This window comes from Colius striatus, chromosome 1 (genome assembly GCF_028858725.1).
Source record: "Colius striatus isolate bColStr4 chromosome 1, bColStr4.1.hap1, whole genome shotgun sequence".
Taxonomy (NCBI): Eukaryota; Metazoa; Chordata; class Aves; order Coliiformes; family Coliidae; genus Colius; species Colius striatus.
In genome coordinates this window covers 125,520,975-125,548,527 of record NC_084759.1, presented here as the reverse complement: position 1 = coordinate 125,548,527, position 27,553 = coordinate 125,520,975, and the positions used below count along the sequence as shown (strand labels likewise).

The following is a 27,553-nucleotide window of genomic DNA, read 5'->3' as shown; positions in this document are numbered from 1 at the left end:
TCTCCTGCCATTTTCACTAGTGCACAATTTCTCTTTTCCTAAGTGAATTTAACAATGGTAGATATTCAGTATCTGTAAGTAAACACTGAAAATCACTTGCTTCATTACACTTCTGAGCCATTAAATATCTTCTTTCATCTATCTAATTCCCCTCTTCTCATTGCCTCAGCAGTGTGACTCAATCAGGCATGTGTTATCTTTCCCAGATCCTTTTCTGAACATAGCACAGTGCAGGAATGCAGTTTGTCAAACACATTGTGTCTGAAATCCTTTGTTGGGAGAAGTGGAGAGAAAGAGATTATAAAATGCCTCAAAACCTTCAATAAGGCTGTTCCCAGGTTTCTTATATCTGTTCAGCCAAACAAAACATTCATACCTCACTTTGATGTAAAGGATGGTATAGTGTAGTATGTATTATATCTTCAAATAACATCTGTTGTCCAGGCTGCAGTTTAGAGAGAATAACTTATTTTGTGCTTTGACAAGCTTTTAGACTCATGAAAGACAACACAGAATGGAATTTAGAAGGGGAAAATATATCTGTTGTCTAGAGTATTAGTTTTCATAGGTGGTGGGATTTGAGATCCTGGTATTTTTTTTCACAAGAAATGAACAAAAATACTCACCTGGACTGACGTTGTGTGTTTTCTCTTGCTCTGCTAATATATAGCTTTCTGAAGTAAAGTTGAGTAGTGCAAGTAACTTCTGAAGCTGTTAGCTTCTGTCAACCTGAAGGAATCTCTATCTGGCTTTCTGTACCATTTCCTCCTCAGTTTTTTTTTTACAGAAGTTTCTTGGTAGCTGTCTTACAGGCTAATTTTTATTCAGCTAAAAACTATTTCGTATACAGAGAAGCTTTTGCTCAAATTCATCATAAGGCTTTGACACTTGGTTTCAAGTATTTGAAACCAACTTTTTGCCTCAGCCTAAAATTGATATGTATGCAAGAGGTGGCAGGTACATTCATGTGGTTTCTGTAAGAATAAAAAGGGAGGGCAGAGATCATTTTCATCTTTGGAAGCAAAAACTTTGCAACAGACCTGAAAAAAAACAATTGTTTGCAGTACATTGTCACTATAGATTGAATATTTTATTTTGAGGTGTTATTTTGAGAAATTAGCCTAGAATAGGTAGGGATAGCAGTGCTACAAAGTGACAAATGAGCTGCAGAGTCCACACTGATGTTGCACACACAAGTCTTTTGGGGAATATATACTGTTTTCACAGCAGTAAGCTGAGTTATACTGTGAATTATCAGTCAGTTTACTCTGAGAGAATTTGTATCTCCTTTCCAGGTCAGATATCCAAGGGGAAGTCTGGGAAGGCTTTGTAATGCAAATCTAGCTAGCTTTCGTTCACACAAGGAATGCTGGATGCTGACCCATAAGGACTGAGTTCAAGATTTCTGTGAATATGTGGGATTTGAATTAACTCAGTGATGAAAGCCTCTTAAGAGTATAAGGCATATTCAGTATCTAAATCACTTTTAGAAAGCTAAAATTTGCCCTATGATGATTAAGAGAAAGCTAGTTGATACAGCTCCTTGGCATAAACATTAACAGGAATCCACTCATGGCAGTTGGATGTTTGTTGAACAACTGATATGTTTTGTTTAATATAGTCAAAAGGGAAAAGTGATGGTAGGTTTGTTGGAGGTGGGCTGCACATATGGTGGATGGCAGAGATAATTGAAATGTATAACAAATACTAAAGGAAGAGATCCAAGCAAAACTGCTCATATATAGTCTTGTAGATTTTTATGTGCTAGAAAGTATAAAGCACATTAACAGGCAAATAAAAGTACACCAGACACTAACCATTAAATTTACACAAAATAAAAATTGGAAGCTCAGTTACTCAATAGTAATAATCTGTGATAACTGTAGTGATAACTGTATGACAGATAACATCCTGGAGTATCTTTTAAGTCTGTTATATTTTTATGAAGTTTGGAATGATAGGGAAATGACAGGTCCTGGCTTTCTACATGCAGCAGAGACACCCTATATTCCACTATCATACTCATTGTATTTGGCCCAGAGGAAGTTTGTCCTTTATTACACTGTTTTGTTGATCATTTCTCTCTTTTTAGCTGTATTCTTTTGCCTGGTGGAACAGAGTCCAGACACAAAATCAAAATTGCAATTTAAAAAGACTGGATTTATATAACCATTTTGTAATTTTATTTCAGTACTGATACTGTTTCATTTTCCTTTTTTTTTTTTTCTTTTTTACAGAGGGTATGAACTGTATGAACAAAGATCACGGGTGCGCACACATCTGCCGGGAGACTCCCAAAGGTGGGGTTGCCTGTGAATGTAGGCCTGGCTTTGAACTTGCCAAAAACCAGAAGGACTGCAAATGTAGGTAGATGAAGATTAAATTTCAAATGCCCCCAAATGTCTTATTTTCTTCATTGTTGTTATTTTCCAGAAGCCAAGAAATCAACTTTGTTTTGGTCAAAGGTGATTTGTAATTTTAATAACGTGGTTTTTGCTGCAGAAGGTGTACTTGGGGATGGATAAGAGGGATTGAGTAACAGAATCTTGGCAGAGACTCTGTTAGCAAAGTGGTAACAAGTTTTCTACCTTCCTATAAATGCAGAAGTGAGGAATCAGTTTAATACAGGCTTTTGTTGTAAACAAAAACAGATGAAGCATAGAGGATTCTGACTTGTGGTATTTTGAAGGTCCACAGTGATAGATGCATTGATAAATCTATAAATGGATTTAGTGATAAACTCACTATAGCTATCAAATTCAGAGTGCACACAGTCTATTTGTCTTGTTATTACCTGGAAAACGTGCAGCTGTGTCATATATACTGTTCTTTAAAGACAAACCGTAAGTCATGTATTCGTGAAGTTAGGATGCTGAAGATATAGATATTCATTAGCCCACAAAATTGGAAATTATTCTGTACAGGTTAAAATAACTGAAGCCGGCACTGTCATCTTAGAGCTTTCATGGAAGTCTTTGTGATGGCTTCAGTGAATGTTAGCACTGACTCCAATAGCTTGCTTTCCTACTTAGTAGCTTTGCGAGAGACAGAGAAGAAGAAAAAAGGAAGTGCAATAAAACAACACAAAACATATTTTCTGCTTTGCATAGGGCCAGTATTTTTGTGGTAGACTTTCTTCCACTTAAGCTTTTTTCTTCCTGAGATCTCTGCTGTGTAAACATGCTTAGATGATACTAGTTCCCAATTAGAAAGTCAAAAGAATGACCTGTGAGTATCATCAAGAAATACTGCAGGATGTTATACAGTCTGGTTGCTCCTCAATATTATCAGACTACACATGACCAAAGGCAAAAGCACAAAGAAAACATTGCCTTTATGGTAATTTTCATTCTCAATGTTTATTAAAAGTGAACACTGCATGCTATTAATTGCAGTGCAACATCAGCTACATGGGAGAGTATGTTTATTTATGTTGTTTATTATTTTTTCCACAAATTCCTTAGGAATTATATTATCCTTTTCATAGTGAGATGGTGACAGGGGGATTATAGCCTTTTCTAGAACAGTATCTCTAAATGCCTCAAGATTTAATAGAGTGAAAAATTGGAATCTGTTCTGTGCCTTGTGGTGTTCAAATTGTAGTTGGAAGTATAATGAACATTTGCTGACAGATGTCTAAGTAAGGATGCTGAGTTTTTCAAGGCTGCAGAATACACCAACCCCTAAACCCACAGCACATTTTGCAACCATATTCCAGAGTCTTATTTAAAATAACTGTACTTTTAGCCCTTCCAAATGCAAATAAATAGAAAGCTGTAGCCAGATAGCCTGGGACAATAACTGTGAAATTACAGAAGGTCTAGTTCTGAAACCAAATCTTGAGTTCTAAAAAAGCTTATTCACAGCTAACAATTTCAGTGGAATCGGCTAAAGTCTTGAGCTGGAGCTCTGCAAGTTCAGAGTATGGCTATGCTGAAAAAGAGGCATTTGTCCCTTGTCAGCCTGGACTGGGTCTAATAACCCTGTATATCAGGTACTGATATATCCCTAGTATATCCCTCTATCCCTGTCAATTATTCTAATTTATCATGATCCCTCCAGGAGACTGTGCCTTTCAATGTTTGTTGGAGCTTCCTTCTCTGTTTTTTACATCAACAAGTGGCAGAGATTCACTATGTGAATTTTTACCAGCCAATTTGCAACTGAATCTGAATACTGGGAGAGGTTTTCAGATGTATTGGCCCCAGCCCACTAGTGATGGGAAATGTGCCCTTCAAAAGGAAAAAAAAAGATATTAAAATAACTTAGCATAAAAGATTGGAGAGAGGCTCCCTGCCTTTTATGCATGCATTACAAGGTTATCATTACATCCTAATTACATGATTACATACCACCTAGTCATATCATCATATGCTAATAATGCAATCACTATTTTTGTCTTCCTTCATTTGGTATACATGATGGTCAGTGCTCATTAAATAAACTTTTCTTCTATAGCTTCCTCTCTGTAATTCAGTGTCATGCCTTTTCTGTTGAACAGTATTTAAACCTTATTGTGAACCTACAATTCTTAATTTCCTCATGGATTTTCTCATGATACTCATTACAGTAATACTGAAGTGTTCTGTAGGCATTGGTAATGTATTTCCGAACAATCTTGTCAAACTAAAAAGTAGTGCTATGCCTATCTTACAAATGGAAAATTAATATAAAGATGTTCATGTCAAAGTCATTTGGTAGTGATAGGTGATTAACAAGAAACACACAGAACCCAGCACAGCATTTAAAGCACTTTAATAAAGCCACACTCCCAATGGCTCCAGATGTAGTTGCAAATGCCAGGGAGAAAGGAATACTACAGTAGTAACTTGTAATCGATGTGATTCAAGTGACTCGCCAAGCCCTAAGCAGGAATTCTATGGCAGGGGCAGGTTAGTTTTTAGGGCTCTATTCAGTATCTGACCAAGGCCATCCTTTCTTGCCAGTCTCTTTCTGATTTTCTGCAGCAAGTGAGACAAGGTTGTCCAGTGGTTTCCACAGACCTGACTTTCCTCAGCCCCACTGTGCACTGAAGAAGTGTTTTCTGCATTTGTCATTCACACAGAATGGTAGAGATTGGAAGGGATCTTTAGAGATCATCTAGTCCAACCTCCTGCTAAAGCAGATCCACTTCCATCAGGTTACACAGAAATGTGCCCAAGCAGGTTTAGAAAACTCCAGAGGAGGCCACACCCTCCCTGGTCAGCCTGTGCCAGGGCTCCCTCACCCTCGCAGGAAAGAAGTTTTTCCTAAAGTTTAAGTGGAGCTTTTTGTGTTCCAGCTTGTGTCCATTACCCCTTCTCCTATCACTGGACACTACAGAAAAAAGTGTTGCCCCAACCTCTTGACATCCACCTTTCAAATACTTATAAGTATTAATGAAGTCCCCTCTCAGTCTTCTCCAGGCTGAACAGTCCCAAATCCTGCAGCCTTTCCTCGTGAGAAAGATGATCCAGTCCCCTGATCATCTTGGTGGCCCTGTGCTGGACTCTCTCTAGAACTGGACACAGGACTCCAGATGAGACCTCAACAGGGCAGAGGAGAGGGGGAGCAGAACCTCCCTTGACCTGCTGGCCACACTCTTCTTGATGCATCCCAGGATGCCATTGGCCTTCCTGGCCACAAGGGCACATTGCTGGCTCATGGATGGTTTATTATCAACCAGTATCCTAGGTCTTTCTCTGCAGAGCTGCTCTCCAGCAGGTCAATCGTCAGCCAATCTTGGTGACTCTCCTGGGTTGTTCCTTCCCAGATGCAGGAACCTGCGCTTGCCCTTGTTGAACCTCATGAGGTTCCTCTCTACACAACTCTCAAGCCAGTCAAGGTCTCACTGAATGATGAATCAGCCAGTCCTCCCAGTTTGGTGTCATCAGTGAACTTGCTGAGGGTACACTCTGTCCCCTCATCCAGGTCATTGATGAAGATGTTGAACAAGACTGGCCCCAGAACTGATTCCTGTGGAACTCCACTGGCCACAGGCTTCCATCTCGATGCTGAGCCACTGATGACCACTCTCTGGGCTCTGTCATTCAGGTCGTTCTCAATCCACATCACCATACACTCATCCAGCCCACTCTGCCTGAACTTTTTTATGAGGATGTATTGGGAGACTGTCAAAAGTCAAGGCAGATGACATCTGCTGCTCTCCCTTTAGCTAGCTAGCCAGTTCTACTCTCATAGAAGACTATCAGGTTGGTCAAGCAGGATTTCCTCTTGGTGAATCTGTGCTGAGTCATGATACAATAAGTCTATGTGCCAGAGATCTGGTATTTTATAGTGCTTAATATTACAATCATAATGGTTTCTTGGTGTAAATTTTAAATATGTAATTTCTCAGTTACAAAAAAGAGAAATCTTTCCCAATACTCTATGAAAACACGGAAGCATTGAGGCTGCAAGGGACCTCAAAAGGCCATCTAGAAATACACCAAGCAGAATCATATGGTTCCATACATAATTTCTCCAAAGAGCTGCATCCTTTAGATCCAAAACAGCAGTAAACTACCGTCTTTTCTGTGCACAAGCCATTAGAAGAATAGGCTTTGTTAGTGATTTGCATAGAGACTTGCTGGCAACAGAAAGAAGAGACATAAGAACAGGTTTTCCAGTGGCAAACCATTGGAAATTACTTCCTCTTTCTATAGCTGTATCTGTGATGGATTTCAAGGTCCTGTTCATGAATGATTTCGTTACAAATTTTTGATACACTGAAGGTTTTTTTGAACATAAACAAAAAAGAAGACATTGTTTGTTAATCTCAGTATTAAACTTTAAATGAACACTTTTTCTCATTAATTTTGCTTTAATGCTTTCTGACAAAAAAAAGTGGAGTAGATTAGTATGTCCCTTTGCTTTTAAATAATTTTTGGTTTCTTCCTCTAAGCAAGAGAAACTTCTCAGTGTGTCACTGCCACAGGATTAAGGCTGGGGGAAAATTGAAATGACGTATTTTACAACTGGATTTTATACTGGATTTTCACCTGCAGAGCTGTGGAGCTCAAGAATTTTGGCTCGAGTTACGTAAAATAAATAAATAAATTGCAGTCAAGACATAAATTCAAATCCTTAAAAAATGTGTTTTACTAATATTTGTAAGAGACAGGAAAAGGAACTGACCTACATTTGTGTTCACTGACTGGGTAGGAACTAGTAACTTTAGTGTACAAGAAAGCTATAAAAGTGTGTGATTCTGCAGGATTTACTATAAACCCCATCAGTTTAGTACATTTTTTTTGTGGACAAATTAGTAAGGAAAAATCCCTTATATTACATGGATCAGAGAAACTATGTTAAGATATTTTCATCTTTGCCAGTAGAGGCTTTCAGCAAGGAATGCCAAAAATAACCACTGCAGTCAAGTTGTTTTAAATGTACATTTGGCTGATGATTACACTTTAAAATCATCAATAAAAATAGTCTTGGCTAGAAATGTATTTAAACATCTAGTGTAAACACTTTCAAGTTCATTTGTGATGGCACTACAGTCCAACGAGGATAGAAACACTGAATGAACCACCATGTAGAACGCTTACTGCTCCTGCTTGTTCACATCCCAGACACAACTAGCCAGAAGAGAGCTCACGTTTGCAGTCAGGCTGCAGCCAGCAGATTCAAACAATCTCTGTCTGTTCCACTAGCTCTCAGCTAGGCTGCAAACCAGTGGTTTATCCATCTGCAGATTAACTAAGAAGATACTATTCCACACATAATGTGACAGAGAGAGAGGAAAAAGATTAACCAAAAGAAATTGCAAAAAGAGAGGTGCATAAGGACAGGCATAGTGTTGAGCAGGGAAATGATTTTTCAGCACAGGCGCATGGAAAAAGTGAGAGATTTAGGAATAGAGACCTGACATAAAATTTTAATTTGTTTTACATCAAAAATAAAAGCAAAAATGTTTATTCTGTATTGAAGGAAGTGAAACATTGCTTCCATTTGCTGGAAAGCACAATGGTTTGCTTCATGTATTTTTTCACAAAAAGCAATTAATAGCTAAGTTATGAAACCAGAGAAGGAGGAAGAATTCCTGGGGCTGGTTGTTTTGTAGGGGGCTTTTTTAATGTAATTCCTTGGAATTTTTTAGTATTCTTATGACTTGGAGTATATGAGTTCAGTTCCCTCCTCTCCCTGATGGGACTGAATCCATAATTACCATTTTCCAGCCTAGTGCCCAAAGTGTCAAGGGAACGTGGATCAGTCCACCAAGTCTCTGTCTTTGTCATTGATGTTCTTTCCAAATAGAAATGGCAGGCCTTCTTCAGAGGACTGCTCTTAACACTAGGGCATGAGTTTATTCCCTCACTATCTCTGAACAACAAAGGGGTTTTATTCAAAGTTTGCAATGTAAAGTATCAAGGATGCTTGCACCTGCAGTAGGCTCTGATCTGTACTCCCTTGGGAAATGAACAATTCCTATTGTGATCTTAGCAAGACTTCAGGGACCGCAGGTGTAAATTTGCAGTTTCCACACTGTCAGGAGGTTTTAAAGGGAATTCCATTGAGTTTGCTGTGGTGGGTCTCCCTCGGTTGATTTTCTTAGAATTGTTCCATTTTAAGCAAAATACTTAAGAGGTTCCTGAGAGTGGCATGGCTATTCAGCACTGGGACACTGACACCAGGGGTGGGATATTTCAGTTCTAGTTACTTTGGCTGAAAATTCCACTCCACTCCATTTTAAGAAGCTAGCGTTAAAGCAGAGTCACTGAGGTCAGTGTGAAATTATATGAGCTCAGCACTGTTGGGTAAAACCTCGATTTGATTTAGATAAATGATTGAAAAATCTCATTAACTATTATCTTGCTTTTGCTATATATTGTGATTTGCTACCATGGCTCTTATATAAATTCTGTTTTCTCTGTAAGGAAAATTCTGCTAACATCAATGTGAGGAAGTTCCTTCTGATTAGGGAAGTCAGTTTTTAAGTTGCTATAGTAGATATGTAATTTCAGAACATTGAATTCCTCCAAAATTACTAGTATGATATAACTGAATTATGGGTATAATGGATTCCCCCTGTATCTGCCAGTATATGTACACCAGTAAAGAACCTAGTCTAAATTACCTATATATTAAGACAGCAAATTCAATGTAGACTTCAGTCAGACCAGAATTGTGTTATTCAGCATCAGCCATTAAAACCAGCATGTGACAAAGAAAATTGAATCTGATCTATTAATTCATGTAAACTTCAAAACTCTGCCTGTCATAAAAAATGTTTGCTTTCATGTACATTTAGTATTTTTTCACCAGAGGATATATAATTGCTAAAGCCATTTTGCACTATATGATTGGAAGCAAAAGTGACATCTCCAATGTTTCATTCCTAGTTGAGGCCAGCACACTGTAAGGCCATAACAACCACGTGTTTCTGGTTTCTGAGAAGAAATGAAAAAAATCCCTCATGTTCCCTACTTTATTTTTAAATATTCTTCCACTATAGGAGGAAAAATACTTGAAATAATTGATTCCAAGAGTTATATACTTTTATTCTTGCTGTTTGGTATCTACTTCCTCTACTTAGAAAATCCAGGGGAAGGAAAAAAGAATTGCTGTGTATAGACTTGAAAATATGTGTCTGTATTAGTATCTGCTCATTTCTTCATCTTATACCTGTCACAGATATGAAGCATGTAGATGTTAAGAAGAGATGAAATTGGCTAACTACTCATACTAAAATTATGAATAGAAATAGTCTGGGGGAAAAGTAGCACACCTTGCAACCCTACCATTCTATGATATGTCTTGTTTTTCTTTCTGGTTTTTCTTTCACTGCGTGCATTGTGAGTAGGCACGAGGCAGGAACATGGCTAAGATAAGGGGGGTCAGAAAGAAAAAGAAATGCAAATAACTGCAAATGTAGATGTGATGTTGCCTAATGTCTTGGTTTGTTGCTGCTCTTCTATATTCTGAAAGGCCTTCAAGACTAATTGGTTTCATTGTCATTTTATTTATGTATACATATATACACATTCATTTGGGGCTTAACTAGTAACCTGTAACTATGGGAATGGAGGCTGCCAACACACCTGTGATGACACAGATACTGGTCCTGTGTGTGGTTGTCATCAGAAGTATGCCCTGCATTCAGATGGACGGACCTGCATTGGTAAGTACTTCTCTGCAGTGCATTTTATTTCATATTCCTTATAGAATATATATGTGCTCATATGTGTGTGTGTGTGTGTGTGTGCACGCGCGTGTATGTGTGTGTGTCTCACAGGAGCTTAGCACCATTGCCGACAGAAGTGTATAACATCAGTTTCTGGACATAGTAGCCGAGGTCACACTTATACAGAGAAGCATTTGTGTGTGTTTTGTCAAAATGTTTGTTAATAAATTATCCCTTTGTTACTCCTTTGCAACTTCTATTTCTTTTTGTAACCCTAATAATATTTTTAAGTTAAAAGGTGTAAAACATTCATAATTATGAATGAAAGTTCAGCTCTTCTGTTCACTTTCATGAATCAATTCTTCCTTACTAAGCAAAGTGGGGAAAATGCTCCTCTTTTCTAAGCTGTTATCAGGGAAAATTCACCATCATGATGTGCTTTCTTCCCTGTTGTATGTTTTATGATTCTAAAAATCACAGCACTCATAGTAAATAAGCTTTCACTCAGATTATCAGTAGGAAAAAGCCGTTCCTGAGATGGAGCATCTTGGGAGATGCTATGCAAACGTTCATGATCATAAAATGTATTATTTACTTAACACCATTTCTTTCCACTCTGCTTTTGGTTTTGCTTCAATTAAAAAAAAAAAAAAAAGATTTTTTTGCATACTGCAAGTTAAAATTTGGGAATTCTTACTCACGGAACCTAAAATCCATAACACTATTTTCACTATTGTTGTGGTCATGTTGACTTTTTGGTTTGTTTAGTTTAAAATTCTTACAAATTCCTAGTACTTTCCTGAGGTTAAAAAAAGAACAGACACATATTTACCATCTTTTCTCTCCTATATCAATATTGTAAGACAGAGCACTTGAAACCATTGGAAATCTGTCAGTTATCTTTAGTGATCCCTTGATGGGATCCATGGCATAAAACTCCATGACTGCCCAGAGCCTCACTCACTTCTGATGGGTCTGATTGCACAGATTATGTGTTTGGGTGAGGGTTATGCTGGTGGAGGGAGAGCTGAACAAGGTTCAGCGCTGGACTCTGCTTCGCTGTAGACACAAGCTATGTTTCAGCTTACGGGATCTCTCAGCTAGTACTTTTGATGAACACAGAGGGCTCCGTCGTACAGTCCCTCTGTGTAAATAACCCTCCCTGGAGCCTATGGCAGTTCCAGATGCAGAGAATTTGCAAGAGCAAGGACCTTGAGAGGAGGTTTTATTGAACAGATAAATGATCTTCTATTTATTAGCATTCACTAATGTCCTTGTATTGATGCTTAATTTTTTCCAGAGTGTAAAAATTATTTTAAAAGCTGTGTACACTGCACCTGTTTTTTACTTTTTTTCCCATTTTTGTAATGTTATACATAAAATTCCATGTTACATTCCTTGGTCTTGTGATGTAAGTCACATATTACTGCCTGTGCTGATTTTCTTCCCTCTAAGTAGTTCTTTCTCTTAGAATACTTTAAATTTTATTTTAATTTTTTTTTTTTTTACATTTTTATTCCTGCTTTCTGGTGATGGTTCCTGATTGCCTGTCTTGTCTGATAACTGACGTTCATTTAATTATTTACAGAGCAAAATAAATTTTAAAAAAACTCAAACAAAAGCCTCTATTGCAGCCTGATCCCATCTAGAACTAGATAAAAACAAAACAAAACAACTTCTTGTTACCACTCAACCATGTAGTGTTGCCACAAATAAAACCTGCCAGCCTCCTCCTCCTCCACACTTCAGTGATTCCAGTGTTTGCTGTCTTCAGTGGTGTATATATTGCGAAAGGCATCACTGCAAGAGTGCAAACTTCTGCAATGCCACATAAATACTTGTTGATCCTTTGTCTAACATATTTTGTCTTTGTTTGCTTGACTTATCTTTTTATTTTTTTGTGTTTACTGCATGTGAAAGTCCACACTTGCATTTTGGTTTTTGTTTTCCTAATGAGCATTTCCCTCTCTGTATAAATCATTTTATTTACCCAGCTACTGAGTCTCCATTACTCTTTTCCTAGAAGAAATCTTTAGTTTTATTTCACTTACTGATCATCTCTTCCCACACTTTTGACTGTTTTTTTGTATTTCTAATGAAACATAATCAAACTAAAGTCCTCATTATGCTGTATGAAACTCTTACATGTAGGATATCAGAGACTACTTTGTAAAATTACCTTTACTAACATCATCTTGCTTACTGCATGCTTATAAAATTACTAAACCCTGTTTTTGCGATATCTTTCCTATCATTGAATGTTTAGCTAGTAGTGTTTCATAGACAAGCAGGCAACCAGCACTGCCCAAATTGATCTTTTTTTTGTGTTTGTTTGGTTTGTTGTTTGTTTATTTTGTTGTTGTTTTTGTTTAATTTGCATGCTGATGTTTGATTTCTCCTCACCATGTGTCAATGTGTACGAGACTATGGTGCATCCATGCCCATCCATCACCGGATTCTTCTACCTCTCTCTGTCTGTCTCAGTCTTCTGCCTGCCACCTTCAGATCCTGATGCCACGATTAGCCTGAATCACTCTAGAGTTTGTCTTTGGTAGTTTGTTTAACTAGCATCCCTGGATTTTAATTTTCATCTTTAACAACCTTTCTGGGGCACTCATTTTAGCTATCTTGGTCTCCAGTAGGAATTCAGCTTCCTGTATGTGGTTAATTACTTCATAGTTGAGCATTCTTCCTCCTCTCTCTCTTTCTTCTTCTTTTCCCTAAACACCCTTTAATTTTTTCCTGGGGTCTCAAAGGGAATTAACTCTCTAACGGGGATTTAGTGCTTTTCATGCCTTGCTTCTTGGCTTTGGCTGTGCCATGCCAAGAAACTGTCTTAGGCAGCGGAAAATTGGGCTTGTGATTAACCAACTGCTCCATGTTTGTCCCTTACTTGTGTTTTAGAGAAGGATGAGGCTGCAATTGAGAGTTCTGAGTACAATGCCACGTCAGTAGCTGATGTGGACAAGCGGGTGAAACGGCGGCTACTTATGGGTAACACTTTTCTTCCACTTCCTTTGTTGTACTCTCACTTTTGTCTGTATGTGTGTTGGGGGGAGGTTCTCTTTTGGTCTCATTTGATCCCTTTGGTTTTGGTTTGGTTTGGTTTTTTTTAACCTGGCTTCATCTGCGTGGAAAGGTCACCAATTTTGTTAAGTTCTCATCTGTTGTACAACTTCATTTCTTATTTTTAAACTTTTTTTTCCTAATGCTGCAGCTTTAATGTTCAATTTCTTCTGCATAGAAAGAAGCTTTTGCCGCTAACCTTACTTACCTTATGCAAGCTACTTCTCACATGTGATTTGTGTGTGTGTGTGTATGTGTTGCTGTAGGATTCCTGAAAAGTGTCATGTTGCAGGCCTGCCTGTTGACTTAAAAGTAGATGGTGACGATGGTGACGATATAAAACAATGTTCTATTACATATGTGGTGTTAAATGAGCGGCTCTGTTTGTGTAGTTAAAATTTTAGATTGAAATGTAAATATTATGACTGGAAATTCATTTATTTCCTTTGTGCAGCTAAGTTAGTAACCACTGAAAGATCTTTCCCTAGTGACTAGTGAGCTTCCGTATGTTCTTCTTTCAAGACTGAAGCACGGCTTGTTTCTTTGTGCTTTTAGAGCCTGAGAGTGTAAGGGATGAGGAAGTTCATTGAACAATGAAGATAATTCTTTAGCTTCTGCTCTCAGTTAACCCATTGTGCATTCTTGAGCTTGTCTTGTGTCATATTTATGGCCATTCGTGAGAATGACCTCTTGGAAACAGAAAAGGTAGAATGATTGAACCTCTGCCAGACTCTTTTCAGGTGACAAAGAGCACAGGGTAGAATAGATTACTGAATTATGCTAGAGGCTTGAAGTTTTTCAGGTGGTTTATTACTCTGTATTTCCCATTCTGATGCTCTGCTCACCACATATGGTTATTTCCACAAGGTTCTAAACATAGTGAGCATTGGTGAGGTGTACCCAATGGACCATTCACAGAGCAGGGATTCTTCACTCACAGAAGAGATTCTAGCAGGACAAGATTCTGTTCTCTTCCTTCTTGGTCACTGTTTCATTTCTTAAAATCACTGAGTGCTCTGCAGACTCCTTCCTAACTCTTTCAAAGCTCAGCTCTGGCTGTGAGCATGAACACCTATCTGGAATGATCACCTCTAGGAGACCAGAAGCCTCACTTTAAATATTTAGATGATTTCAGCAGGTGACAGTAATCATAAAGTTTCCACATCACTTGTGTCTCATCACCTATGACAAACCATTTGCTTAACGATAGGCCAGCATGCAACCACATGAAACAATATTATACCTCTGAAATAGTATTAGATGTTAATATTGAGTTAATATATTTTCCCTCCTATGAAAACTTGGGCATATGTTTATTTTCAGATTATCTATAATTGTTAATTTGAAATTAGTTTGCAGACCAAGCAACTGGCCCATATGAATTTATTGTTCAATGATGCACTGTTAACAAAAGTTGTAAGATATGTCATCTTGCTTTCTAAAGGCACTGTTAATGCTTTTAGCTGCAATTTCAATAAGTCTCATAGTCTCTCACAGAAGGTCAGCAAAAATACAAGCAAATGGCTTTTGTTCCACTGGAAAATGCAGTTCTTTAGGTTTAAATGCTGAGTTTGCCCAGCACTAACAGTATGTGCAATATAGTTTTGAGGAACTGAGCATCATAGTGCTCTGCATTGCTGCCTTGCCCTTCCATAAAATTATCCAACCTGAAAATAGGCTCACACTGTATGCAGAAGTCCAGACAAATAGAATTTAAAAGTTACAATTAGCAACAAGCTTCTTAGCTATACCATGTCTACAAGTTGCAAACTGAGCATAGACTAGAAATAAAATTAGAGAGATGGTTAAAAATTCAATTTGCCAAATACATCATTTAACTCTTCAGTACCTTCTGTATTAGCAGGTGTCAACCAAGAGCTGATAGTTTATCATGCTTTGTTTGAACAACTGATTCCTTAGAAAAACATTAACAAGAGATGAAAGTAAATTTAATTAGTAATTGGTGTCTTGTTACTTATGAATTTTTCTACTTGTTTATTTCTGATTTAGTTTCTTATTTCCTGATGCTCAGAAAATCTACAATATAACTTTTAATGGAGTCTTAGTATATTTCAAAATTGCAGTGGCATTTCAATGAATTCTATATGTCATCAGACATTTTCTCAACATCTATTTCTAAACCTATTTTAGAAAGTACTGGAAGGGTTCTTAAGGAAACTTTGTTACCAGCTTTTGTAAATGGACTGTGATTTTTTACCCTCCTGCAGGCAGCCTTGGGAGAGTAGGAAAACTAGATGACTTTATGTAATTTTAGTAGTCTGATGAAAGATGCTTTCAGTTGCAAGCCCTGGGACAATAATTTCTAGTCCCCTGTGATTTACTGTGTGAGATTAAAATGACTATGATCTTTATAACCCTTAGTATCAGCCAAGACTGAGAATAAGCTTGCATGAGATTGCTTTAGGAGAACAGAAACGCATGTCAGACATGATTGCCTATGCCACACATTTTGCTACACAAGACTGACCACCTCTGTAGCTCAGACTGACTCTCACAGGGACTGTGTCCTAGTTGTGCTGTGGTCCTGTGATTTGTGGCTAAATTTTAAATAGAGACAAGCAGATAAATACACTTCCTTCCTTCCTTCCTGCCTTCCTTCCTTCCTTCCTGTTAGATGTGGTTTTACCTAAATCTCATGTGACAGACAAGAAACTGGTCTTCTCTGATGTTCTACAAAAATCTTCCTTTAGAACTATCCAGTTATTCCTAGGAATCTTCATCCAGCTTTTTTCCAGGGTTCAAAAAGATTTTGAAGGCTTCCAACTGTCCTTTATCTCTCCTGTTTAGAGAAAAACATTTGGATTCAGAGTAAAGAGCGCTGTCATTAGATGGATGGCACAGAATGACTTGTCTCTGATCAATGATGTTGCACCACATTGCTGCTTATAACATTCGATTTGATTTTCTTCACTTTTCCAAGGGCCATTGCCATTGTAGCATGAAAAGGCTACAATAATTATATTCCAGGTCAACTTCTGGTGAGGTTCTGCCGTCTGCCAGAGTTCTGTGGTGGGTGCTATAAACTGGGGGTTTAGCCTTGTGTGTTCTGTAGATTAGGAAGGAAAGTGTTGATTCATCTGCAGAAGTGCACACATCCTAGTATTTAAAACCAGAGCCTTATTGTTATCTGTAAGATATGTTTAAATCCACCTTGTTGCAAAACACCTCGCACTTTGTATAAACCAATGCCTTCAGGTCTTCTTAAACATCTCAAAATAGTTTACCTTGCAGTTAGTTGAGCACTGCCTTCAGCTCTTAAAATTATGTTAAAATCTCTGCTTTGTATGGTACATCACTTTTTTTTTTTCTGAAAATAATTTAAGTATATTTCTTAGGAGCAGTCACAGAGACCTCCCAACTTTCCTTCATCTTCTTTTCTTCAAGAACCTATTTGCCAGGACTGTTTTTCCTGTCGTAGCATCACAGCACGACACTGCCCTACCTGATTAGAGGGGAATGATATTGCATTTCACATATTGTTCAGTCTAAATCTAGAATCCGTTTGAAACATCATGCCCTGCCTACTTGGATGACAACTGTTCTAGCATAAGCAGACAACTTCAGAAGTACCAAATTTCCATTCAGTTCTTCTAAGACACTTATCCTCAAAATATTTTATCTGGTGTCACATCTTCAGCCGTGGAAATTGCCATTATTCATGCCTCCAGTTTCCAAATCTCTTGCAGCCCTGAATAGAATTTATACGTCCAATGACTCCACAGTCTACAGCCGTAAAGATGAGTCATTCAGTAGTCTAGAGCTTTATCATTATATATATTGTAAATTATCAAGTCTCACTGTCTTAGCTTTACTGTCTTCTCAGGTCCTGCATTTTGCTTTCAAAAGCTTCTGAGTTTTTATAGAGTAATTGTGTGTTCATATCCTGAAGCTTTCTTTTACATAAAACTTGATACTATGGGTACAAAAATAGTTTTTATGTCATCAATTATGCCACTGGGCTGCCTCACTGCAAATAAGTCAGTTGCTTACAAAGATGCAATAGGCAGATGAAAGCTTTGTCTTTGAGGAACCAGAATTGCAGAACTGTCTCGTCTTCAGACTCAGGAATTCCTCATCTCCTAATCAAAAGTAGTGCTTTATTCTTTGGCTACTCTTTGCATCAACTCCTAGAACCAGGAATTTTTTTTTTAATTGTCTTCAAAAATGTGGTAAATTGCTACATTTTCACATCACAGGCTTCCACTAGATTGCATGAATTGTTAAAGTGCTTTAGTGACACAGCTGTGAGGTTCTGTCCAGGGTATTTCTTAGATCTTATCCTCTGTTCTGCACTTTTTTAAGAGGTGGGCCTAGCCCATTTCTCACCATGTTTCATCTCCCTCCCTGTACTCTCTGGTAGCCAAATGATCAGGTTCATTTGAACTTGAACCTAAGCAACTTCAGAACAACTGCAAAGGCTACATTTCTCTCCCTGACCTTCAATTCACCTGTTCCATTCTTTACTTAGATCACTGTTGTTCAAGCTCTCTTTGGCAATAACATGTTCCTGCCCTAGAAGATACAAGATTGGTTCCTTCTTTTCTCAGAAAGACTTTTACAAAGCTCTTTTCAGTACAGAAAAGAGCAACAGAACACTGAGCACATCTCGAAGTTACAGCCACCAGTAATTTCCCTTGCATATTTAAAGCCTGGGTAATGGTGCAAATCACACTAACACTGTGTCAACGGACGTCTTCAGAAACCCAGTTGCTACACTAAAGTTCACTTCTTCACAGGACGTGTTCAACTCATTGTGTGCCAGGACAGCTTAAGGTTCTACCATTGGCCACTGACTTCTTGGGTTATCAATGTGGCTATTTGCAGCCTACCTCAGATACAAGAATGTAATTCTCTTCCCTTTAAGCTGGCTTCCAAGATCCCTGTGAATATAAGTATATGAACTGTAGAGTGCATTGGAACTGTCCTGGACTTTGTTACTGTGAAAGTTTACCTCTGCCTAGATTGTTTCTGATGTAGGAAGCTCTTCTAGTCATTCAGAAAATCACATCAAAAAGGACCATCTTTGCTAGGCTGGGATATGTTACATGTCTACTAATATTACATTCCATCCCTGATATCCTAAGAGTGGCCTACAGGCAAAGTTGGGGTCTATCTGTATTTATGGCACATAACCAGTGATTAAAGTAGTATTTTCAATAGTTTGACTTCTGCAGATGCCTCATCTTCCATTTTTAGTAGCCTTCCAGGCATTTATAATGAGTACCCAGGTACCTGCCGGGAAATCCAAATTGCAGTCTCACTAATACCATTTCCTCTCCACAACAGTCACTAGAGATGTGAACTTTGGAAACTGCAATTTGGGCATTTCTCCCACAGATTAGCTAATGACAAAGAACATCACTGCATGTTATATGGGATAGAATCATCTCCTTTTTTACTTCAATGTGGGCTTGCTTTGAAACATGTACTCACACTGTCAGTTCAACTGTAAGAATCTCAAACATTGCAGCAGATAGCCAGAGACAATTCAGACTAGTAGATCCTAAGCGCAGGTCCTGCTTTGGACCCTCTCATGACATGCCAATACCACTTTCTCTCTGTGCTCTTTTATCCACTCTGATGCCTCTTAAAGGTACTCAAAAACATCAGCCAAGATAACTGCATTTATCCTGTACTGGCCAAAGATGTTTTGATTGCAGGAGATTTTTAGCCCAGTACCTACAATGGATTTTAATGAGCTGCTCACATCATATTAAAAAAAACCAAACTGTACAGTTTACACAGTTTGAGCTAATGGTCATGACTTGCTGCATTTGCAACAAAGGCAAACATATTAGCATCTGTTACATCAAATAGTCAGAGAGATTTACAACTTCAAAGGTGATCCTTCTTACGTTGTTGTTTACCCATTTGAACCTAAACTGTTACCCAACTTTATATATCGAGTCATCTGAGCCTAATAATCAGCCATGTGGTATTTTTTCCTAAACCCCAATTGTCTGAGGATCAGGCTACCGGGGACATCAAGCTTTCTTTGACTTTTATTTGTCTGGAAACAGATTCTTTAGGAGCACCCCTCACCTGATTGCCTCAGTGTCAGGAAGGTTCCTAGTTATAGCTATTTCCACTCCAGATTATCACTGCAAGTAACAGACTGTGTCAGGTGTGATTGTTAATGAGCAGAGGTAGAATCCTCTGAGGGTATGAGGGTATGTTCAACCCTCATACCCTCAAGAGTATGAGCTGAACATACTCCCTAAGAGTTCAAGGCAGAAAGGCCATCTGAAGAACCATCCTTGCCTCTGTAGCTGCTCCTCACAGAGCCTTCCAGGCGTTACGCAGCTCTTACCAGAGCAGTCCTCTACATTGTATGTTTCTGATATATCAAGACCGTCCTTTGGGTAGCTTGCATAAAATAGGGGCTACAGGGGCACACACCCAGTGTGTGAACTTCATATTGATAATCATGAAAGGAGGAAGTAAGATCACTTTCTTGAGAGGCATTGTCCATATGCATATCCATATGGTCAACCAGCCACTCTTCTTTCTCCTTGTCCACCTGGAAATTCTTAAGGCTCCAGAGCTAAGAACTGTAGGTATGGGACTATGATGTCTTCAGGCTAAAAAATATCAGGCCTTAACCAGCAAGGATGTGTATGAAAATGCATACAAATAACAGATAAAAACTTTCTAGTTTCTGCATCGTGCAGTCTTCTTTTTACTTTCACCTCTCCATGTGACACATTGCAAATTTAAGGATTACGGTATTTTCTGCCAAAGACCATCTTGGTAGAACAGCAAGGGATTGCCACAGCTTATGTTTTTTGTAATCATAGAGTAACTGTTCTTGAGGGCTTTCTAGTCCATTGTGTCTACCTGATTCAAGTTGTTGCCTCCAATCTGGTGTTTTGTTTGTTATTAATTTCAAGACTTTATCTCTTCGAATCAGTGTTTGCTTTTCAGCAGAGATATGCAGCTCTTACTTGATTACAGAAAAAATAGAATCCATAAAGTCAGCTAGAATTACCAAAGTCTCATAATTAAAGTGATTTTCTCCTGCCACATGTAAAATTATATCATGTCAATATGGAAACCTTCTGCAGTCATTCTTTCAGTCATCCAAAGACCTCTGTTCTGGTGGTTCACTGTGAATAACTTCTCCAAAGTCAAACCTCTGTATTGAATTACTGTATAGAACACACAAGGATTGTGTAATTCGTATGGAAATGTACCATTTTCTGGATTTCAGAATTCTGTGGTGGAGCCATATTTAGCTCCTTTACTGCTCAGGAAGGTGATATAAAACTGTAGACCTCACTGAAGCTCTGCATTCTTTACCTTAAAAAATCCTTTGCTCTTTTGAGTTTCTGGCAAAAGCCGTTCTTTTTCTCTGGAAAGTAAGTTTTGTGAGAAGGCTGTTTTTCACAATGCTTTTGCCCGGAATGATCTTCAGAAACAGGGAGATACAATGTACACAGTAGTCTGGTTACAACATTCACTTGAAATTTGAGGAAACGATACTGAAGATCCTTTCATGGTGATTCGTCACCCATATTCAAGTGAAGTGTTGGTCTGTAAAGTCAGCTTAACTCATTATTGCCTCATGAAGGTGCTCTACCTTTGGGACCAATATTGATAACCGATAGCCTGATAAAGGCTTGAGATTCTTCAGTTTCAATAAACATGAAAGAACAGAAAATGGGACCTGGTTTTCTAACATGACATGTAATGCCCGAAATACCAAACTATTGGAATATAGAATGTTATGAGCTCTGGTTTTGAATTAGAAAATTTCCAAGAGTCTAAGATTGTTTTATGCAAATTAAAAATAAGTTCTGCAGGCTTCATTTTTGGTTCTCTCTCAAAATGGAATGAGAGTTTCCAGGTGATCCTACTCCCTGTTTTCTGTCACAAAGGGCAGGGAGGTAGAAAAGGAAGTGGTGTTTTCAAGTTTCTTTGAAAGCAATTCACTTCTATCATAGTTATAGCCTACCGAGTGTCAATTTAAGCCAAGAGCATCTTTCCAGTATGTACTTCAGTTCCTAGTTTTATTGTACTGCCTCCTAGGACTCTTTCAAATTACTTTAAATATGCCTTTATTTCTCTGAATGGCTTTTCTCTGACTTAGAAATGCTCACTGTCAGAAGCCAAATGTGTTGCTCTGTATGCATCACAATCTTTTTGTGCTTTAATCAATAAAGCATTTAAGACATATTATTAACAGGCATATTGCCCAGAGGATGTCTAACACAGTTACTGACTGTGAAACCAAAACCTCACTTTAACTCTTTCTGTCAGTTCTACTTTACTATATTAAATCATACAAAACAGGGGGAAGGAATCTCTGAGGTCATTCATGCATTCTCTCTCACCCAAGGGCAGATCCTTTCATCTTGAGTTATCGTCACTTTTATTCATTGAGTTTGTGAATGGTGTGCTATTTCCTGTAAAAATCCCTTTTCTTCATTTCTTTGCTGATGATAAAGGCTCTGACCTTATCCAGAATTCCTACTAATACCTTCTATTGTTTTGCTTTATCATTTTAAGTGAAAGGATTTGTCCAAGGTCAGGAGATAATGCTCCTTCGCAATGTTCAGAGTATTTCAGCTTTTCTTAAATGCAGCTTCTCTAGTTCGAAAAAGCACCACAATCACAACTAATAGTTCTATTTTGAAGGGAGTGGACTGGGCTCATCTGTTACTTATAAAACACCTGACCCAATCTATCAAATGACATTCCCTAAATACATAGTGTTTCCTGAAGAGGACTCAAACTTGTCTGAAATGAAAGCTATGAGATTCATGATTCAGAGCAAGATTCACCTTGTCTTTTCTTCACACATTCCATATGTGGCAGTTGAGAATTCTCATCCTATTTTCATGCAAATAAAATTCTACCAATCATGAAACTTCAAGGAAATGAGGAGACAAGCATAACGGAGTGAAGAATTCCACATCCTGCAAGTTACCCTTTCTGTCTCACCTTTTTCATTCTCTGAAGTTCTTTCAGTTTCTCCTTCATCTGTTCACAGCTATTTGTTTCTTTCATTATACTCTTCTGAATACTCTTTCTCTATCCTTTCAGCATCACAGAGCATAATTTGCATGAGAATAACATAGTTTCTCACTTAACTGGAAATTCAAATATTTTAGTAGTGTGTTTAGTTTTTCCATGTTCTTGTTGTCCATTGGGTCCTTCCGTGTACCTCGCAGTTTCCTTTGAAATCTTAATTCAAAAAATAAATCCAGTTTAGATTTAAGATAGGGCTCACTGATATCCAACATGGACTATCTAGGACTGGTTCTGCAATTTCATTTCTGCTGAGTTGTACTGTAATATTTGTTGGGAATCGGTGGAAGACATAAAGGAAATTAAGAAGTCTTTTGATAGCTATCAAAGTGATGAACATTAACAAGACAGTTTTCAGCATTCCTACTTTAAGACTGCTAGATATTTGCCTTTCTTTTAGATGTCCTTTCTTTCACAGATATCCTTAATGTATCCTCACTTGTTCAAATAAAGCTTTCCTGTCTTGTACACATAGTCTGAAGAATCAGTCAGTATTTCACTGTGAATTAAATATAGACAAATCAACTAAGTTTTTTGTGTTTAAGGTAGGTAAACAGGTTATATCTTTTTCAGACACAGTAACAGTTTACAACAGCTTTAGTTACAGCGCATCTGCTGAGGAACAGAGGTTGCTAGTAGTTTAACCCTTTTTGCCACTCCAGTTGCTAGGCCTGCACAGTGTTGTAGTGACTGCAAAATGGCATTTGTGCTTTTAGACAGTGAGAGTACCACACCAAGTTATGTTCAGCATCTTTTTCTGAGGACTCTTTGTGACTGCCACCTGGCTCAGCCTTCTTGTGCACCTTTACAGTGCAAAGCTTATTTTGGTTTAGGTCTTCTTACAAAAAAACATGATTGATCACTTTGTTACTTGTCCATTTCATCCCTTATACCCATGTACTACATCTTTAGGTCTTCTTAATCTTTTTATCCTTTAACAGAATAATTTAAAAATGTGTTTATATTACCTTAAATAAATGTTATCATACTGAACAGTATATCAGAATTTTTTACTGGATTGATTGAGACTAGGAAAACATGTAGGTGCAGGTATATGCACAGTTTCCAGAGTTTATGAGATTCATTTTATAAGTAGAACATAATTAGAGCTCATCCAAAATGACTTAACCTTGGTTAAGACAAAACTGAGACACCAACCTGTCTGTTATATAAGGCTTTTCCATATTAACACAATTGCGTATTGTGGTAATCTAAAGTAATTTAAGAGTAGATATAAAAGACTAAATTCTCTTATCCCTGTAAAAAGTTATGTTTACAGAGGAATAAATTATATCAGGGCAAAAAGTAAATCAAGAGTGCGCAGTGTCAAGTCTTGTTTTTAATTTCTGTACTGTTGGTAGTAATTTCTGTAGTAGTAGCAATAAAAACAATGCCCTTTTACATTTATAGAGTCTGTGTACCAATGAATTTCAAAAGATCTTATGAGTATAGGAAGTACTGCATCTATTTTAAATGAGGAGACTAGTATGTCACAAAATTTCCTGTGAGCTCCAATGCAGTTCATTTATCAAGGGTGACACAGATACTTATGGGAAGCTAGGGAAGAAATTTAGGTGTCTTTATTTCCATTATCCAACTTGCCAAACATGAGCATTTCTACTGAAAATATCACAGAATCAAAGAATCATAGGATATTGGAAGGGACTCATTAAGATCTTTGAGTCCCTGCTCCTCACAGGACTAGCTAACACTAATACTAGGAGCATCACCCAGACACTCCTTGAACTCTTGACAGACTTGATGCCATTTCCATGGGAAGCCTGTTCCAGTCACCAGCCACACCCTCAGTGGAGATCCTTTTCCTAATGTCCAGTCCAAACTTCACCTTATGTAGCCTCATTCTGTCTTCTCCTGTCTCATCAATGATCACTAGACAAGAGATTTGCACCTCCTCTTCTACTGCACCCCTTGAGGAAGGTGTAGACTGCAATGAGGTCACCCCTCAGCCTTCTCTTCTCCTACTGAACAACCCAAGTGACCTCAACCACTTCTCCTAAATCTTGCCCTCCAGAGCTTTCCCCATCTTCATTGCTCTCCCCTAGTCACCCTCTAATAGTTTGATGTCCTTATATCGAGGCACCCAAAACCGCACATAAGATTCAAGGTGGAGCTGCACTAGTGCAGAGTAGAGTAGGACAATCACTTTTGTTGACTGACCTAGCCATGCTGTGCTTGATGCACCCCAGGACATGGTTGGCCCTTTTCGCTGGCAGGACACACTGTTGACTTGTATTCAACTTGCCATCAACCCAAACTACCACATCTCTTTCCATTGGGCTGCTTTCCATTCCCTCGTCCCCCTCTTTGTATGTATAAGCAGGATTACCACATCGCATGTGCAGAATCCAGCATGTGCTCATGTTAAGTTTCATACAGTTGGTGACTGCCCAACTTTCTAGTCTATCCAGATCTCTCTGTAAGGCCTGTTTACACCAGTGGGAGTCCACAGCTCCTCCTAATTTGCTATCATTGATGGTACTAAATGTGTCAGATAAGTGATACGCATGTATCAGATTCCAAAGAGATCTTGAGTTTGAATAGGATGCTGAGTAGACATGAACTATGCCCTTGAATTTAACAAGCTGCTTGCTGTATTTGTGGTACTTCCTTTCTCCCTCTTCTCCCCCACTACTCTTTATCAGAAATAAAGTAAAGGTTAAACTCAAATTCTTTAGTCACTATAGGATATGTGAATCAGTTTCATATAAGTTGGAAAGGACTTCTGGAAGTCATGTGATCTAACTCCCTGCACAAAGAAAGGGCAACTATACCATGTCGCTTAGGGCCATGTCCAGTTGAGTACTGAATCTCTCCAAGGAAGAAGTTTTCACAGCCTCCCTGGGAACCCATTCCTGTCTTTGACAACTCTCATGGTGAAAATTTTTACCTTGTATCAAGCTGGAATTTCCCATACTCTAACTTCTATTTTTTGCCTCTTGTCCTCCATTGTGTACCTCCAAGAAAAGTTTTGTTCTATCTTCTTTACACTGTCCCATTAGACAGCTGCAAGCAGAAATAATAACTCCTCTGAGCATTCTCTTGTTAAGACTGAACAGCTCTCAGCTTCTCAGTCAAGTCAGCTCTCTAAGATTTACTTCTTCTGAGTGCAAAAGTGAGCATTTTGATGGAGTGACATTGATGTGTTCTCAGCTCCTCCTGCTTATAGGTAAAACCTGGGGTGAGGAAATTCAGTGTGCACACATGCCTTCCTCTGAGTTCTGTGGGAAACAAAAGAGTGATCAGCTCAAGCTTTCTCCTTTGATTATTTTTCTCTTTATTCTTCTTGATTAGACTGGCCCACAATTTCTTCTATATACAGTTCATTGTTCCCTCTAGCTGTAACATTACATCTGTGTAGTAAGAGCAATGAATTAGCTATTGGATGCCCTTTAAAGCATCTTCAAGAATCATGCAGCTGTCACATCCTATATTTCTTGGGCAATTTGCAAGTCCATCAAGTGTCATAGAATCATAGGGGTTGGAAGGGACCTCTAGGGACCAGCCCAACTCCCCTGCAGAAGCAAGTCCACTTAGATGAAGTTGCACAGGAGCATGTCCAACTGAGTTTTGAACACCTCCAGAGAAGGAGTCTCCACACCCTCCCTGCCCAGCCTGTGCCAGGGCTTCCTCACCTTCACAGGAAAGAAGTTTTTCCTTATGTTTAAGTGGAACTTTTTGTGTTCCAGCTTATGTCCATTACTGCTTGTCCTGTCACTTGAGACAACAGAAAAAAAGTGATGCCCCATCCTCTTGACATGCACCTTTTAAATATTTGTATCAGTCGTCTCTGCTCCAGGCTGAACAACCCCAGTTCCCGCAGCCTTTCCTCATAGGAAAGATGCTCCACTCCTCTGACCATCCTGGTATGCCTGTGCTGAACTCTCTTGAACTGTTCCCTGTCTCTCTTGAACTGGTGAGCCTGGAACTGGACACAGTACTCCAGATGTCATTGCTCCATGCAACAGGGGGTAGGGTCACTTCTTTTTATATCCTATTTGTACTCTTGCTAATACAAGCTAGGATGTTGTTTGCCGCCTTTGCCTTAAAGAAGTGCTGCTGACTTCTATTCAACTTGTCTACCAGGGACCACAGGTTTTTCTCCAAAATTGCTTTCTAGCCAGTCAATTTTAAGCCTAATCTTTTGTATGTTATTATTCCATCTTATACATGGGACTTGGGTTGGCCTTCATTGAAACTCATAATATTCCTCTTAGGCCATTTCCTCCAACCTGTTAAGTCTCCTCTGAATGGCAGCCGAGCTCTGTGGGCTGCCACTCCCTCTGATTTTATGTCATTCGCAAATTTGCAGGCAATGCCTTCCATCCCATAGTCCAGGTTCTTAGTAGAGACATCAGGCAGTATTAGCCCTAATATCACCAGCTGAGGCTGATGGATAGCTCTAGTGACAGACTGCCAGTTGCTTTGTACTACTGATTCAGTCCTTTGAATGCAGCTGTCCAGACAATTTTCCACTCTTGTATTATCCACATATCCAGTCCATCTCTCACCGCTGTGGTCATAAGGATACTACGTCCTTTGTCAAAGTACTTGCTTTGACATCACCTAAGATGTAAAACATCCACAGCTCTCCTCTTACCCATAGTCTAAGTCACGTCACTGTAGAAGGCAGTTGCGTTAATCAGGCAGAATTTACCTTCAGTAAGTCAATGCTGGCCATTCCCAATCATCATCTTGTTTTTCATGTGCTTGCAAATGGCTTCCAGGATGATTCGTTCCATAAACTTATAGGGGTCTAAAGTGAGGCTGGCTAACTGGCTGGCTGCTCAGTAGTTCCCCAGAGCCTCCTTCTTGCCTTTCTTCTTGTCTACCATGTCTACTTGCCAAGAACCCTACCTGACCTCCTGGCTTATTGAAGACTATAGAAGGACAGATATTACTGTATGATCTTCAAATGCATCTCTTCTACTGCCTTATACCTAGAAAAGTTTGTTCAACTTTGCATCATATGTCAGTTCTTAAAACAGTGCTTTGGATCTTAGTTGGCCTAGGCTGCCAGAAAAAGAAAATAAAGGTTCCAGTATTATTCCAATATTATAATGTTGCTCAAATTCCAAGATTTTGAGCAATAAACTTAAAGTCATATCTTACTGTTTTGATCATGGACATGGGGCAGATGTCTTCAAGGCAGTTTTTCAAAGGTTTTATGAAATAATTATCCACTTCCAAAAACCAGATTTGATTGAAGCAAATATTTTGAATGACTATGTTTACCAATATCATAAAAGAAGATGAAATTTACATTTTCAGAAGTGTTTCCAAACCATGACACGTGTTCAGAGTTTTTTT

At 38.5% G+C, this 27,553-nt stretch overlaps 1 protein-coding gene across 1 annotated transcript in view; it reads left to right on the top strand.

Annotated features, from left to right (window-relative positions):
• SCUBE1 (signal peptide, CUB domain and EGF like domain containing 1) overlaps positions 1 to 27,553 on the top strand; it is a 212,253-nt gene that overhangs the window by 110,559 nt on the left and 74,141 nt on the right. The window contains exons 5-6 of the mRNA XM_061988784.1: positions 2,238 to 2,363; positions 9,989 to 10,105. Of these exons, the coding sequence (XP_061844768.1) occupies positions 2,238 to 2,363; positions 9,989 to 10,105 (243 nt within the window). The remainder of the gene's footprint in view (positions 1 to 2,237; positions 2,364 to 9,988; positions 10,106 to 27,553) is intronic.